Source organism: Cyprinus carpio, chromosome B23, assembly GCF_018340385.1.
Source record: "Cyprinus carpio isolate SPL01 chromosome B23, ASM1834038v1, whole genome shotgun sequence".
Taxonomy (NCBI): domain Eukaryota; kingdom Metazoa; phylum Chordata; class Actinopteri; order Cypriniformes; family Cyprinidae; genus Cyprinus; species Cyprinus carpio.
The window spans coordinates 16,188,341-16,207,066 of NC_056619.1; the positions used below are offsets into that span (position 1 = coordinate 16,188,341).

Consider the following 18,726-nt stretch of genomic DNA (forward strand, 5'->3'; position numbering starts at 1 on the left):
TGGACGTGTCCATTGTTATTTTGATGACATTCTCACACACTAACACTCACTGAAACACCCACACACTCAGTCTAGGTCTTTGTTTATAGAACAAGGCGCTCTTTGTGGCTACGCTGTCAGGTAGCGTTAGCGAGCTGTGTCATATCTCTGGGGTGTCTCCCACTAGACCACACCAAGTTCCAGTCACTGTACTGCCAGGCTGCCCATGGGAGCCACGGGATACAAAAGCTCCTTTTGTGCCTCATCATCCAGGCATTAGAGCCATTTTCATCAAGGTGAAGGGGGTCAGGCATGGACACAGAAAGGATCCATGACGCAATACCATAGCGCTATTCTTGTACAAAAGCTTCGAAGACGAAGAAGATTTTCACCTCACTTATCCTTTTATTACTTGACTAACTCTTTTTATGTGATTTACAATAGTTATGCTCTTATCCTCTTGACCAAATGACAGTAGTGATCGGGGAAGATGATTTCTCTTCAGACATGCTATAGTAAAATGTCAGGGAGTGTGGGTATGTGGCATGGAAGTACACAGAACTTAGTTGGACAAGATGCCATATTTAATCTGACCAGGGGCGTAGGAGTGATCTGAAAAGTGAGAGGGGTACATAAAAAACCTTATTAACTTGGCTCATGAATATAAATGAAGTCATGTTTGCCCAGTAGATGATTAGCACTTGCACATTCTTTCACTCCACCGCCAAAGTCATTGTACCAGTGGCCAGTAATACTTCTTTGTTCCCACAGCAGCCGAATGTTAAAATATGTTTTTTACACAAACAACTGCATTGGAAAAGGAAACATACACCCCCTGGCTTCTCCTTTTATGACCGATGCTATGCTACTGAATTTGACGAATTTAACAGACTGTAAGGCCAATTTTTTGGGAATTTTTTTTTAAAATTGTGAGGTTTGCCGTGTTTGCTTTTAGGACTGCACAATTTTATAGGGTATTTAATAATAATAATATAATGATCAATTTTATTTACTGTAAAATTACAAGAATTGTATTTATGGCTGTCTTAAAGAGATAGCTAGTTCACTTTACTGGTCCGGGGAGAGGGCACTTTGCAAGTCAATGGGTCCAGCAACTGCAGGTGAACTATCCCTTTTACTTCATAATTTATAAACATTAAAACATCAAGCTTTTATTTTGGTGGAAATCCGCAGGGAACCTTTAAAGCTTCTTGACGACAGCCGGTATAAACACTTCTCATTACACGTTTGGGAAGATTGTTCAGCGCATGTTCCTAAAAGCACTTTATAAGTGACTCAAACTCACAGAACTCGCAGAGATCCTGTGGGGCGGCATTTACTGTGAATAAACAAATAAACCCGCTCCAGTTTTGGTTTGATTTTGATTAACAGTGCAGCCCCACTGTGGTCTGTTCAATATGTCATACTGTCTCAGCATACTAAGTTACATATCATTTTTCTAAGATTGAAGTGTTTGTCCACAGCATATTTTCTATGTTTCTTTGGCTGAAGGATTGACTGTGATTGTAGGTACACCATAATTGTAGGTATGACATTTTGAAGGACTCTATAGCCTCATTTTCATTCGTGTTACATTAAATATAGTGCCAACACTGTAAGTCTAGTAACACTGTTTTAGCTAAAGCAGAGGATGTTCAATGTGAAGAAAACAAATATTACTGTTACTGAAACAAGGACATCAGCACCAGGAAGATTCCAGCTGACTGTACTGTACCTTCTGGATTTACAAGCCAAACAACATTACAAACTATATGCAGAGACGATTACAGCAAACAAAGGCTGAGCTGAAACGACTCACCAACATTTGCACAAACACTGCGTGATCCCATGTGTCTATTCTTTACGCGTGTCGAAGGAAAAGCCAATTAAATCCACCTTACCACCTTTCCACCTTCTAGTATATCTTCAGGCACGACTACTCTATTTGAAAATATCAAACAAAAGAAACACAAATAGGCTCTCACATGTCTATGAGGTCATAGAAGTCTACATAGTCAGCCACCCACCTGTGTGTTGTACAAACACTGTACCTATAGGACACTGCTTACAAAACACTGTCAGCTCAGCCCTGAAAACAATCCCACATGCTGAGACCACTTCTTTTTTCAATTAGGAGAGCAATATAAATGCCACAGATAAACCATCACCAGGAACTAACAAGGCCATGTTATGACAGTGGTCCGGTGGAGATTCACGGGAAGCCCAGTGAAGAGCTAATTAGCGGGCAGAAAGAGGCGCTTGGCAACTTGGGTCCCGCTTGCTCTCTGCTTGTTAGATCTGCGGGGTTTTGTTGGCTCCCAGGGCCCAAAGCGAGCACACAATTCACTCAAAAGTTTGCTGGGGAACTTTAGATTTTGTCTGTATTAGTAACCAAGAGAAAAAAAAAAACGTTTTTCATTCTGCATATAGCAGCCTACCAAAATAAAAGCCAAACATAAAATTAATCAATTTCAAAATTCAACGTATTTGAGAAAAAAAAAAGAATATTTCTCAAAACTAAACAAATATTACACATATACAAATATTAAAATATAAATTCTACATAAAAATACAATTTTTTTTCTAAATATTTTATATGCATGTGTGAACAGGCAGACAGATAGATAGATGTTATATTGTATCAAAAATAATACATTGCAATAAAATTATTGCACAATTTTATAATTATATACATACATGCACATACATATATATATGTATATATATATATATATATATATATATATATATATATATATATATATATTTTTTTTTTTTTTTTTTTTCCATTTTGTATTGCACAATTTTAGATTTTTATGCTTGCATACATTTATATTTATATATTTATATATATATATATATATATATATATATATATATATATATATATCTCTTATATATATTATATATATATATATATATATATATATATATATATATATATATATATATATATATATTTATATATATATATATGTATGTATGTATGTATGCATGTATGTATGTATGTATGTATGTATTTTTTTTTTTTTTTATATATTGTATGTATTTTTGTTTTTTTGTGTGTATTTATGTTTCTTTTAAATTAATGATATTTAGTTGCATTTTTTGTTGCTATTTTATCAAATGGATACATCTTTGCTATCTTTGAAAACCAAGGTGAAAGACGGCCTTTTTCAGGTTTTGGGACACAGCGTCTGTTCCGAACTCCCATGAATCGCAGATAAAGGCTAAAAACAACAGCACCCTCAGGCCATAACACGCCATGACAGTTTCACACTCAAATGCCTGCGTCCTCAATCATCAAACCAGCAGTGAGCATGCCCTGCTTGGCACCGGCACAAAACCCATCCACAAGAATGAGACGAAAATCTGGAGGGAGGAATCAAATATTCACAATCTCACCAGAAACATCTTCTGCCTTGAGTTCATAACACTCATAAGTGCACCCGGGATATTCATAACCATGCCCCTAGTGTCACAGGAAGCCATAGATGAAAGGAACAATCACACAAAAACGTAAAGAACAGAGAGATCTGTAGAAATCTCAAGCCCGCAACTGCCTCCTCACTCTGACCATTCAGCTTTATAGTGTGTGATGCACCCCAGAGTTCCAGAATCGAAGCGTCTCATCTCCTCCTTTCCCCATCAACTCCACGATGGAAGCTTTTGAAGGTCCTGCAAGAACCTTCAGGGAGAAAGACTGAAATGGCAGAGATAGGTAGAGAAGAATCAAAGCTGGGCTTTCTATGATCCTCAAGCTATGTCTGAAGATTTTTTAACATGCTTTTGAAATGGAGCAGCAGGCTGAATTCTCTTTCAAGACAGACAGCAGTGACACTTGTGGCATTATCTAAGTTCTTGGAAGAAACATTTATAACCCCAAGTTACATGCCAGCCAGTCAGTGTTGTGTGTGGAGCCGCGACCTCGGCCGTTCTCGAGTGTTGTTATGCAGCGCTCGTGCTGTCTGACTGAAACAAGGCCCTGTCAGTCCACACGCCAGCCGCTCGAAATGAGCCAGGAGAAGCCTGCAGGCCATCTCAAGTGTGTCTCGTTAACACGCAGATTTGCATAAGTGGATCTGTGATCCTGAATACATGTCTGATCCTGTATCACCCACCTATCTTCATATGAAGTGAATGGAAGTACTTTTGAATAAAAGCTGATTTTATATATACACTGTGTGCATACATGAATTATTCCTACTAGGCAGTACACTTCAATGTCTCCATCATAAATTATATAATATTCTCGGTAAAATATTCTGAAATAAATATTAAACATCTTCTAGGAAGTCACATTATTTTATGTTTAAATGTGTGAGGTCAGTATGATTTTTTAAAAAAAGGAAATTAATACTTTTATAAAGCAACGGCACATTAAATTGATCAAAAGTGACAGTATTTTTGATCAATTTAATGTGTCCTTGCTTGAAAGAATTTTAAAACGTTACAAAATATTTGTATTTCAAATTAATGCTGTTCTATTTAACTTTCTTTATTCATCAAAGAATCACACACACACACACACACACCCACACAACATTGCCAATAAGAAAAACATTTATTGAGCACCAAATCAGCATAGTATAATGATTTCTGAAGAATCATGTGACTTCATGCTTTGCATCACATATTAAAAAAAGTTATAGCTTAAGATGCATTGCATAGCAGGAATGACCCATGTGTACTTGTGTTCAACAACCAAAGGATTAATATCAGAACCACACTGTCTTGTCTTCATGGCAAAATGCCATGTTGCTCTCTCTGTGTAGAGGAAGAGGAATGTTTTCCACTGTCAGACTGACTGAATCTTGCGGTCGCAAATCTCCCCGTTCACCTCGGCTAGGATGAGGGAGCTCTCAGAGGGGCCGCTCGCACTCATTAAAGCCATCCATCACCTCTCTGGCACAGTAACTCCCCTAAAGAGAAGCCAACTAGTTGGCCGGCCATGAAGTGATCAGGGCGACTAAGCAGTGGCGTCTATGTCCAGTTCACATCAGTCTTACACTCCTGGGAAGCACACAAGTTCAGAGGCTACTGATCTGAGGGGGAAGAATCCAAGCAACTCACTGTTCTCAGGCTGGTGGAAACTGCCATTCAGTTTGTGATTTAGTCTGTTTTCTTTGAAGCAAAACAGAGCAGTCAATAAGAGAATGGCAGAAGAAGAGCAGATAGTATTCAAGCCAAGAAACAAACAAAAGCAGTGTTAAAATGCAGTTTTTTCAACGTTAAACTACATAATCCTATGCAGAGACAACTGGAAACCATGCGTAGGTTGACTTGGGATATAATAAACACCGTGGCACACTGAAAATGTTGCTGTGTTTGTTTAAACAACCCAACATGACAACTTCTGGCTTAATTCTAGGAGCACGTACAGGGCTCAGGGCAAAAATGCAACCGAAAGTGACAAAAATGCCTTGGATGCTTAAAATAGAGGCAGGAAATGTCTCCATCTCAGATGATGATATTGTAATTAAAAGTATGTTTGGAAGTTTTTTCTTTCTGACTGCTTGTGATTCGATCACCTGAGACGGATCTCAACAACAAGAGCCTAAATGACAGCTCTAGTCAAACTCAGATGGTTGAAGCTGGATCATTAGTCTTTATTAGCTATGATCCGTTTTCCACTGCCCATGAATTCAGTATTTGGAAAGGATAATGACCTCCAAGTAGCATCTCTAACCTCAGTCTGAAGAATGCAGAACATCCAGCTGTTCCCAGGGAGAGGCCTGAATACGCCCATGCCTAAACAGCATCTGTCCCTGTGCCAACCTTTTCATTATTAGTGAGTCATGTCAAGCCTCAGGAAATGTGTTGTTTATATATACAAAGCTCCAAGCCTTAGTTTTGATTGCTCATCCTATTAAACATCTCACTAAAACCAGTTTTGCAAATCAACCATCAGAAAGATCAACGTCAGTGGAACAAAAAGAGATATTAGACAGGTTTAGCTTAAAATTACAAAAATAACTTTTGTATAACTGCACATTAAAAAAAGTCTTGATGATTTTGTATCCAAATGCAATAACTTGCTTTGCATTATCTATAGATATATCTTATTTCCCTATATCATCATTTCTCTAATGTATGGTATTATAGTATAAAGAGTATAGACTTTCTATGCATGTATGCAAAAATATCTAGCTAAGTGCACTGTCATCTTGCATTCAAGTCTTTAAAGAATTTAAGCCAAGTTGGGGCAGTAAAGAAAATTTAAGGCAGCAAAAAGCTGTTCTGACTGAGATTTCATTGCGGAGGACTGTACAGGAGCCTTAATTAATCTGAGACCTCAAGCCCAGGCCCATGAGGTTCAGCAGGGCTGTCATACACAACTAATCAAGACCGTGATAGGACCAACTGCAAGCATCGAGTCAAATAGGACAACTGGGGAAAGAGGTTGTGCCATTAAAAAGCTGGATCATTCACGCACAACACAAAGGGGAAGTTCAAAACAATGTCAATTAATTAATAGGCTTGGAGTGGGTGTCCCTAACAAAGGTAAAGTCTCTGAAACATTTCTCGTCCAATAATTCAAATGACTTTTTTCATAAATCAACTGAATGTCAAGCCATTTCATCTTTTCACCCATCTGAAAAGAAAGAAATCTCCTTTGATGTTTGCCATTTTGTAATCTACTCTAATAAAATGGTATTACACGTTCTCATTTTGAATGCTTATAATAGGATATATTTTATACAGATCTGTTAAAAGTCACACAGTTGACATAGTTGAGTTGTGTGACGTTATTTTTATTCAGAAACAGTTTCATTGTTTTTAAAAATACCAGCTCTAGATGACGTTTGGATCTGTTAATGGTTTTGCACATGCATTATTCCACAGTGAGGATGGAACTGAACCTATAGCAAGAAACAGTCAGAATCCCTAACAAATGACTTATGAGCTAATTCTTTCTAGTGAATTAAAACCATACCTTGCAATTAGTACAGCTTGATTCCCAAACCAATGACTCCTATTATCTGTTTTTAGTGAATCAAAAATAAATAGCACAACCAGTAGTCTGATTCCTGAATGAATACAGCAAAAGCGACTTCTGAAGGAATGACTCAGCTTCACAAAAGAGTCATTTGTTCAGGAAACACTATGTTTTGATTCACTAAAAGGCTACTAAAAAGATCATTAAACAGTTTTTATAAAAATTCTCTAAAAATAAATTAAATATGTTACCACGTTTATTTTGTATTTTTAAATATATATCTTAAAAGGGTTAGTTCACACAAAAAATGAAAACTCCTCGTAACATTCTTAACATTACGTTGAGCCAGTGATGTCACATGGACTATTTTAATGATGCCCTTACTACCTTTCTGGGCCTTGCGTTGCTGTCTTTGGAGGGTCAGAAAGTTCTCAGATCTCATCAAAAATATCTTAATTTGTGTTCCAAAGATGAATGAAGGTCTTAGGGGTTTGGGACAACATGAGAGTGAGTAATTAATGATAAAATTGACATTTTTGGGTTAACTTTTCCTTTAAGGCCAATTGCTGGATTTCATTAATGTCATGTCTAAATAGAGTGTAAAAAAACATTTGGATACACTGTATTTTGAATTAAGTGAATACACTTATTAAAGTATAATTACACAAATAAGTACTGAGTAATATTAATTGACACGTACCTACTATATAATTAGGTTATATTTATTGGGTTGTTTGTAATTTTGCATAATTTACTGCTATTACTAAAGTACATGTAATATGTGATCAAGGACACAAAGTGTTATGAACGGTGCAAACACCATTTGCAGAAATTATTTTAAATGTATTATTAAAAATGTATTATTTGTCAATGAAACAGCATTTATTTTTTCCCCAAATCATTAAGAGAACAGTTAATGGAACAGGAATTGTTAAGAAGATTTGGAATCAATGGTCTATTTCTTTATGAAGCTTCTTTCATGCATTTGACTGTCTAACACTGTCTGACACAAATGCACATATGCAGTAACAACTGCAGGGACACCTTTAATCACACAAGCCACAATCTATCCAATGAGACCAAAATTACAGTGCCCTTTTCATCTGCCCATTACATGGTAATATCTGGGCTCTCACGCGAAGAGCCACAAAATAAATGTGAGTGCATTTCCATGCACATACTACCTCATTAAAGAGTCCTCGTCTATCAAGCCTTGCAGTTTGTCTAGCAGAGAGGACATCTTTCTGCTGCAAGACCAGGGTGACACTTGAGAAGTCCACTGTGAAAGTGCCAGTTGAGAAAGAGAAAGAGTGCTGCTCCCTCAAACACAAAGACACTTCTGTCTCTCAACATTATCAACCTGACCGAAAAAAGCCAATCTAGCTGTCAAGAGCAGGAAACAATGGTTTGTGTGAGGATACGTGCCTGACATACAACATAAAAATTGTAGTTGGAGTGCACAACGGCATGTTTTCATAGTGGAGCAGGGGGCAAGAAAGTTGTAGAATGAGACTCACATATACACTGATGTATTGTTGGTAAAAAAGTTTGAGAAGGAATTGAATTCCTTGTTTTGTCTTTCGTTCAAGTGAAAATTTGAATAAGAGTAAAAATGCAATGTAATACACATACAGTAATATACACATAATATACACACTGCCATTCAAAGGTTTGAGATCAGTAAGATTTTTAATGTTTTTTTTAATGGAGTCTCTTATGCTCATCAAAACTGTATTTTAACAGTAATTTTTACTGTGAATTATTATTGCAATTTCTAATATTGGTTTATATTAAGACACTTCAGCCATTACTCCAGTCTTCAGTGTCACATGATCCTTCAAAAAATTATTCTAATATACGGATTTATTATCATTTTATTGAAACTGTTGTGCTTTATTTTTTTTTTCATTTATTCAAAATAGAAGTTGTTTCTAACAATGCAAGTCTTTACTATCACCTTTTATCCATTTAACACACCGTTGCTGAATAAAAGTATTCAAAGAAAAAAATTACTAATCCAAACTTGAATAGCAGTGTATAATGTAACACAAAATTTCTATATTGAATAAAAACTGTTCTTTTTACTTATTTATCAAAGAATCCTGAAAAAAAAAAAAAAAAGTTTCCAAAAAATATTAAGCAGCTCAATGATGAGCATAGGAAACTTCTTAAAAAAACATTAAAAATCTTACTGAACAGGGGTTTATATACACTGTATGTGTTTGTGTGTGCAGCTTATTTATGATCATGCACTATTTTAATATTTGTTTGTTACTTTGAGTCAAAATGTGTTAGAAGTTGTCATAAAACGTATCAATACTGAAACCTTAAATCTTTCTGCTGTCCTTTTTCCTACATTAAAAACAAATTTTCTCATTTCAAAATCTAAGAGGATAAAGCAGTGCAAATTTAAATTTAAAAATGGTTTTAATAATAAAAAAAAATATATTAAATTGTAAATGTCAATATTTGACATCCTAAACTTTTATTGTTGCCTCAGACTTTCAGAAGCCAGTTTGTATCTGGTTATATAATAACTGTAATGTAAAGAAAGAACAGACAGCATGTGCTAGTACATTGTATTCCACTAGGGCTCTATCCTTCACACATGACCAACTACAATACATCTCAAAAACAGTTATTGAAGGGAATATTTTCTGGACGAAGTCCTGAGGCAAAGGGTGTGGTGGTCCATACTAGAGGCTGAGGAACATGAAATCAATAATTCAATACAGTAACACATGAGAATGTCTTTGTGAGGAAATACTGACACTCTTGAAACAGACTGAAAAAGGCCATATTTTGACTTAATGTTTTATGTTTACACAGCATTATTGTGGCTTCACAATCTAGAGTGTGGCTTCTGTTTTCCACATATTTTAGTTGCTATAAACAGATTTTTTTCCCCCTCTTTATAAACACAGAGAAAATCCTGTTTCAGCGGTTCCTAAATCTCCCAGATGAGGAGAACCCATTTGACTTAATTACAGCACCTTGACTCTTATTTATTGGAGCAAATGTCCCGTTGAGAAGAATGCAAGCTTTTAGGAGACAATGATGAATTTAATTAAGTGTGAGTGAACTGTGCTGAAATTCATAGCACACTACAACATAATCCTCTTTTCCCTGAAAATATTTCCAAACGGGATTAGCTGTGGGAGCTGAAGCTGGAGGGAAGGGAATGAAATGGAGAAAGGGAGTGATCTTTTCCCCCCTCAAGTGTCTCCATCTCTCTCTCCTCTGGATCCTGTAACCAAGGAGACTGTCTCTACCTCAAAGACCTTGGTATTTGGGGAAGAGGGTATAGAAGAATACATTTGAGTGTTTATAGTCAGATTCTATATAAACATGTCTTCAGATTGTACATCTTCCTGTACGGTGTATTTTAAATAAAAGGTGACATAAAATAAAAGTGAACTTTAAAACAAGGCTTGTAGAGATATTTGGAGGCAGTTGTTATTGAAGTGGATCCTCAAGTAAGCAAATGACAGGGAATGTGGATTGCGTTTTAATGTGTTGATGCATTTTTATAATAGCACGATTGGGCAAATTTCTGCATTTTTGAACTGGCCCCTTCGATCATTAGTGTGAATATTAAATTGAACTGACTGTAACCCAAAGGATGCTGAATTAGAGAGACGGAAAGAGTAATTTACTGAAATGCAATTCAAAGAAATTCAACAGTCACACAATGACATTTCATTATTTCAACAAGTTTTGGGATGAACAAAATAAATCAAGATAAAAATCAATTTGGTTTAATTTGGATATTTATGAATTCTGAATCATTAACAGATCTATTGAATCTATATAGATGTTTGACTTCTTTGGGAAGAGTTTATGAAAAATTTGAGAATTCTGTAAAATAAAATGTTTTCCCACCATGTGAGTAAGCAAGCAGGTAAAATAGAGCGTGATTAATCACATCCAAAATAAAAGTTTGTACAATGTACAATATTTACATGTATATATTCATTCATATATATATATATTAGGGGTGACCTCAAATAGTCAAAGATTATCGATGCTTTGACAGGATGAGCCTGATTCAACTACCAATCTCACAGTCGAATATTCACGAGGTGTTATAATCATGCAATTTTGACTATATGGGGGTGCTCAAATGTCTGATTTCACATAGAACTACTGGTTTTCTCTCAATAAGTTAATATACAGCCTATTACAACAATTCTGTAAATACAAATCTGAAAAGAAAGAAGCTTCAAATAAATATTTTAACATGCATCAATAAATCCAACCACCCCTATAGGTTTAAGTTTCACTTTCCATTTTATATATATATCAATCAAAATATTTATTTTGGAGGTGAATCATGATTAATCGATTTGAAAATAAGTAAATAATTTCTATAGGTTGCATTTCAAACATTTCTTATTAATATCATCAAGGTTTCTGGAAATACCCCATTTTTCATTTGTAAGGCCAATAATAAATGAAATGCACTTTCAGTTTTCTTTTAATTTCATTTAATTCTATTTTCTGAAATATAAATTTTATTTACGACTCAACATCCTATTGGTTTCCACCCTTGCAATATAAAGGCCATTCAATTCAATTGTGAATGCTGCACAACCCTGGTACACAAATCAGTCTGGAGTCAACCTGTTGGGTTTTAAGGTGAGACTGTAATCTTCCCGAGGGCAGCTTTAATACTGAACAATGTTACATTTTCCCTGGCAGAAAAGATAACCTTCTCCTTTCAGGCCTTGTTGGGCCTTTTGGACCCCCTCCCAGGGATGGTTCAGATTTATAGTGGCATGAACAGGTGTCTTGAGAAGAATAGCTACTATATCTCCCTTTTTCAGCCACTCTTCCAGGCTCTGGTGGCTAGTTGTGTATTTAAAGAGCCCACAAAAACAGGGTCTTTCTCTCTCAGATCCCACATAAACCATTACGGTAAAAGGCAGTTCTCTGAGAAACAGGTCAACAACACCTCCCCCTCACTGACATCGCAAAATGTAAAGTGGCACTTAACAGAGACCAATCTGAAGAAAAAAAAACTACTGCAGATGCAGTGAAAACAAGTCACCAAACTTCAGGGTGAAGTGAGTTTGATGTTGCCTACCAGCTATTTCCCATTATCAGGCTAAAGCACAGTGCAGGGATGAAATGCTGGCTCTAGTGAATCAGTATGTGTGTATTATTATTTCCACAGTGAACGGCTGTTCTGTGCAGTCACAGGTGGTGGTATCACTACAAATTCTGAGAAACAGCGTGCTCTCTCAACCCAACCTGTGTTTTACAACTACACATCAGATTACTATCAATCAACCCACAGCTAATGCCTTTAATATGCTGTATTTTATTAAAATAAAGCCCTGGTTTTAAAGGTTAACCTTGTCATCACAAATGTTAACTAGAGAGATGTAAGCTGCATGGCAAATTATTATTTAACGTTGCACCTGTATCTGGTTAATAAAATCAACAGATAATTTTTTTTAAGTAATAGCCCAAAAACAAAAATGACCCATATTACAATTCTATACTGTCTAAATAAATTCAAAATACACAAAAATTTGTATATAATCTATTTATACCCTTTTATACTTTTAGTATAACACACTTATATTTTTCCTATTTAATTGAATTTATTTCATTTTTACTGTAATGCACAATGACAAAAAATTTATATATATATATATATATTTTTTTTATTTTATTGAACAATGACAAAAAATTTATATATATATATATTGTTTATGAAAATATTTTAATTTATTTTGAAAAAATATTAAACTTATTTTTTTGTGATATATATATTTGTATGTATGTGATTTATTGATTTATGACCATTTTTGACATATTAAAAAAATCCCTAATATTACCTAATATACTACTGATGTACTGTGCATCCTTAACTAACCATGACATGCATCCATTGTGCACTCCTAACTATTAAAACATTATTTTATTAAGCTAACCTTATTGCATTAAAAGATATACAGTCGTCGCTGATGGCCCATTCTATGTGTACAGTACATGCAGTTCTGACAAGAGCCACCCCTAAACAGACCTGAAGAGCATCTACAACAAGATTAAAGTCTCAACCAAACCATGAGTAGAATATAACAGAAGGTGGGAGAATGTAAGTATAAATTCCCAGGAGCGGCTGTGATCAGCACTATTACATGCTGTTCTCAACATCAGAGAGAAAGAAACGATCAGGGGTGATCACAGGTTTAAAGAGATCTGTGAATTCCCCCACATTCACAGAGCCCAGCAGATATAATGTGTGCTGACCTGTGTCTAGTAATCTTACACAACATATGACAGCAGCTAAAGCCCTGTGGTTTTGTACCAAGGAAGAATATGGGTCGGTGCCATATCAACAGCTATGATTTTGTATGGCATGTGTACAGATTCCATTTAAAGTGTCCATCATGAGAGAGGCTTTGGCAGAATTAATGTGATCTGTGAGTAATGTTGAGCATAAATCTACAGAGGCTAGTGCCAAACTCCTTTAAAAGCAAGTCAGTCCATCTCGGTACTGTAATACTCCCGGCCAGCTATTTCTCCTCTAGCACAAATAGCCAAAATTACACCTTTACCACGTTCCAAAGCCCATCTCGGTCTGTGTTTACCTGCTCTGGCTGCCAGGCTACTGCCGTTTATTAAAGCCTTGTCTATAAATCAGCAGGGCTGCAGACACCCCTCCAGCTCCAAACAGGACAGATTCTCTAAAAAGTGTGGAGGTGAGCAAGGACTCCCCTCGTCCATTCAGATGAATTGCCATGGAGATAAGCAGGCAGGCAGGCAAGGCGGGTGAAAGACCTTGAGAGGCATTTAGCTCAAGAAGACAGCCAATACTCTTAATATCCATGGTAGGAGACTGGCAACATGGGGCTCATCAAGAGGAATTTGCATATATTTTAGGCAAATCCTTACTAGTTTTTTTTTTTTTTTTAAACTTAGATAATGCAAGTAAATACAAAATGCAGTTTTTAAATGATGATTTCATTTATTACGGGAAAAAGCTGTCCAAACCGACCTGGCCCTATATGAAAAATTAATTGCCCACTCCTGTTAAATCATGAAAGAACTGTGATTAACCACATTATTTAAGAAAGCTAAGTTACATTTCACTAGCCACACCCAGGCCTGATTATTGCCAGACCTGTTGAATCAAGAAATCACTTAAATACAACCTGTCTGACAAAGTGACGCATGCTTAAGAGCAACACATCATGCCACGTTCTAAAGAAATTCAAGAACATATGAGAAACAAAATAGTTGATATGTATCAGTCTGGAAAGGGTTATAAAGCCTCCAGCGAACCAGCGACTCCTTCAGGAGGTCCTAAAAGAACCCAGAACAACATCTAAAGAACTGCAGGCCTCACTTGCCTCAATTAAGGTCAGTGTTCATGATTCAACAATACGAAAGAGACTGGGCGAAAACGGCATCCATGGGAGAGTTCCAAGGCAAAAGCCTTTGCTGATCATAAAGAACACAAAGGCTCATCTCACATTTGCCAAAAAATATCTTGATTATCCCCAAGACTTTTGGGCAAATATTCTATGGACTAATGAGACAAGTGTCGGAAGGTGTGTGTCCCGTTACATCTGGCATAAAATAAACACAGCATTTCATTAAAAGAACATCATACCAACAGTCAAACATGGTGGTGGTAGTGTGATGGCCTGGGGCTACTTTGCAGCATCAGGACCTGGACGACTTGAACCAAGAATTCTGCACTCTATCAGAAAATCCTGAAGGAGAATGTCCGGCCGTCAGTTAGTGATCTCAAGCTCAAGCACACTTGGGTTATGCAGCAGGACAGTGATCCCAAACACACCAGCAAGTCCACCTCTGAATGGCTCAAGAAAGACAAAATTAAGGTTTTGAAGTGGCCAAATAAAAGTCCGGACTTAAATCCGATTGAGATGTTGTGGCATGAACTTAAACTGTCCATTCATGTTCAATGTGGCTGAATTAAAACAATTCTGCAAAGAAGATTGGGCCAAAATTCCTCCACAGCGATGTGAAAGACTCATTGCCAGTTATCACAAACGTCTAATTGCAGTTGTTGCTGCGAAGGGTGGCACAACCAGTTATTAGATTTAGGGGGCAATTACTTTTTCACGTAGTGCCAGGCAGGTTTGGACAGCTTATTCCCTAAATAAATGAAATCACTATTTTAAAACTGCATTTTGTATTTACACAGGTTATCTTTGTGTAATATTAAAATTAGTTTGATGATCTAAATCATTTAAGTGTGACAAATATGCAAAAAAAAAAAAAAAAAACAGGAAGGGGGCCATTTTTTCCCCGTGTGTGTGTGTGTGTGTGTGTGTGTGTGTGTGTAAACGAAAAAAATAAAAAACTACTTGCAATAAAATAAACATTTACTGAAGTAAAATGAATATATATTTACTTCTATAGACATATTTAAAAAAATACTTAAAATGACAAAAACAAAATTACTAAAACTTTCAAATTAAAATGAAACCGATCATACAAAAATAAATATTAAGTTAAATTAATATAATAAAACTATTATAGTAAGAAATGACCCTAAAATTGCAATGATACATTGTAATTTATGTAAACTCATTAAAGCTCATCAAAAGGAATTTGCATTTCATGCAGACCATTGCAAATATTTTTGATTTATTAAGAGGCTCAACAATATAATATAATATAATATAATATAATATAATATAATATAATATAATATAATATAATATAATATAATATAATATAATATAATTAATATAATATAATATAATAATTAAGTTCATTTTATATATTTATATTTTAATTTATTATTTTTTTATTGCAATAAAATATGGAAGTAATTGCATATTAATAAACTCAAAAATAATGTGTTAAATTAAAACATTCAATGGCAGGAATGTGTGTCCATTACTAAATCAACAGAGCTGTGTCAGCTATCACAGAAAATGCAAACAAACACACATTGCAATTATTCAATGACATGTGATAAAGTAAAAAAAAGTTACTTGGTAATGCATCGCTCTCAACACTGCAGTACACTACACAGCATACATTTTTTCTTAACTGACAGCCATAATTAATTATATTTTCTTAACCTTAATGGAGGCAATCAAACTGTAGCGAAAATCACTCTAGCATTTCTATTTCATCCACAAGCTTTATTGTACTGCGTTTATTCAAATCAAACGCTGTTATTTCCTCTATTCACTACAGCCGAACAGAATGACAAAACAAACAGCAGCCTACGTCGCTGATAATAGTGCTGCCCTGAAAGATACCTCCGCTTACTGCTATTAATAAACATCTATAGCTGGCATAAACCTTGAAGATATAAAACAATAAACTCCCATGTCATTGGTCATTGTGACATGATTACTCATATGAAGAGAGATGGGAGAAGGCCATATGACATGCTAGGCTGATATAGGATTTTCCTCCTCTGTCACGCTGATGTGAAATGAGCACGGGATACTGTGTTTGTCATGCCTCAACTGCAGCACAGAAACCAAAGCACGTTCTGTACAGAGGCCTAAATTAATGAGCCGATTCCCTGACCTTTATGGAAGCAGCATCTGACAATCCCAGCTATTTTGATTTGATTATTCTTGTGATATCAAAGCTGAAAACAATTCAAATGTTTGTTGCACACGCTACATATTTGTCTAAACTGCAGCTCAATAATAACTGAAAACAATTTTTTTTTCTGCCAATCTGCCAATACCAAAAAAAGAAACAAATGCTTGTGTCAGAAGTGTAAATTAATTAGTAAATAAAATATATAACTTGGCTATACTGTAAGTAAATGTCATATTCACAAATAATTTAATGGAAAAGGATGGTATATATAGTACTAAAAATATGCTACAGTATGCAATTTTCAACCTAATGTAACTGATAATGCAAACACCATCACAAGTCACTCTTGCAAACAGAAACCAAATCTTTACATTTGCATTGAGCTGTGTAAAAAGTACACAGGGCCCAACAGGTCACATGACAACTAGCCTAAACTAACCTAAACTCTCTCACAATGACTGCGGGACATCCTTATTGTTGAGCTCTGCTAAATCATCCCTTTGAGTCCAGACTACATTTCTAAGTAGAGGACGTTCTGGATGCTCAGGAGTGTGACACCAACTGCATCTTAATGCCCATCACAAAGTCAGTATCCAATGCCCGTATATATCAGGCCTATGAGAATTACTCAAGAACGCTGCTAAAAACTGACTTAAGTGTAAAAAACTTCTTGGCTCAAAGCTGCGCTTAAAAGTTAGTTATCAAGCATACTTAGTTTACGACTTTTATCATAGTCGTAATTTAAGCGAAGTGTAGGACTAAATCTTAAGTGTCAGCCTTAGAGTTGATTCACGACACTTCACTGTGCCACAAATGGGATTTTAGATGACGAAATATGCATGGACCAATCACTGAATAGATTTCCTTATTTTAGAATATTCTCAGATAAATTCACATTGAATGGTTAAATGGTTGAATGTGCACGATAAATAAAGTTATTGTCTATCAAAAAAAAAAAAGGAAACGTTTCGGTTTGCAATCGCCTAAATGAGTCATCAGGAATTCAAATCTTATTCTGTTAATAATCTGCCATAAAGCAAGAAGAAGATTCCTTGTTTTTTTTTTGTATGTTTTAGCCGTTATTCTGATCCACTTCCATTATAAGACTGACAGACTGCAATGGTTTGTGTTAAAAAATCTCAGTTTGTGTTCTACTGAAGAAACAAAGTCACCTACATCTTGGATGCCCTGGGGGAAAGAAGATAAACATCAAATTTTCATTTTTGGGTGAACTATAACTTTAAGTTTGAAAGTAGGAGTACATTTTATGAATTCTCAGCACTTTAGATTAAATGGCACTTTGAGAAGCTTGATATGGGCCCAGGTCTTTTAGCTTAGAGCCACAACTACACATTAAAAAATTATAATATTATGGTTCAGGAGGTGGAAAAATACACATCTGTAAGAGACGCCACAGTCATCACACTTGACAAGACAAGCAATCACTTGCTGCTATGAATAACTGATAGGAACTTACAGTGCAGGAGAACTGATCAACAATGATGAACAATGATCCTTTGTTTGAAACAGTGATTGCATATGCAATCAAAACACTCTGCAGAGAATATCAGCGCCTGATTTATTTAAGTTCAACAAAGGAAGAAACGTTCAAGATGAAAGCTCACAAGATTTAAAAGAAAAAATATATATATATATTTTTTTTATTATTTATATTATTAACAATATTAATGATGATGATAATTAGATTGAACTGGTGCTGACTGAGATGTATTGTTCTGTGGCACGTTTGGCATCAGTACGCAGGGAGGACTGAGCAACTTCAGTTGCTAAAGGAGTTGTGCGTCTGTATAATTGAGAAATGATACACTCCCGACCTCTGACAGAAGAAAGAAAAGACTCCACCAGAGTCAGATTAGCATCTGAATGCCTTCTTAGGACTGTTTTCACTGGATAAGTTCAGCCCCTCTAAGGAATCTGCTAGGATGATAAGACAGAAGTCTAGATGAAGAGGGAGAAAGGCAATCAAAGGAGTGAAGAAAATCAATCCAAATGTGCATGTGTGTGTGAGGCAGACGGATTGTCGAGTGTGAAGTTTGTCCGTGACTGATGCCTCTATAGGAGCTGATTAATAAGGCTCTATGTGCCACCCACAACATCCAAGTTCTATTTTTTTTTCTCAGGTGTCTATGTTCACAGGCACAAACAGTATGTGTGATGAGTTACAAAATGAGAACATCAACAAAAAACAAAAAAACAGTTTCATGCCAAATCCTAGATATATTATATTTGCT

General features: G+C 35.6%; 1 protein-coding gene across 8 annotated transcripts in view; it reads right to left on the reverse strand.

Moving 5' to 3' along the window:
• LOC109053994 (membrane-associated guanylate kinase, WW and PDZ domain-containing protein 3-like) overlaps window positions 1-18,726 on the reverse strand; it is a 142,897-nt gene that overhangs the window by 56,979 nt on the left and 67,192 nt on the right. Inside the window, exon 1 of one of the 8 annotated variants that reach the window (XM_042751439.1) lies at window positions 1,799-2,134. The exons of the other annotated variants lie outside the window; for them this stretch is intronic. Coding sequence (XP_042607373.1) covers window positions 1,799-1,829 — 31 coding nt within the window. The 5' untranslated portion in view covers window positions 1,830-2,134. Of the gene's footprint in view, window positions 1-1,798; window positions 2,135-18,726 lie in introns of those variants that run through there. 8 annotated transcript variants of the gene reach the window in all.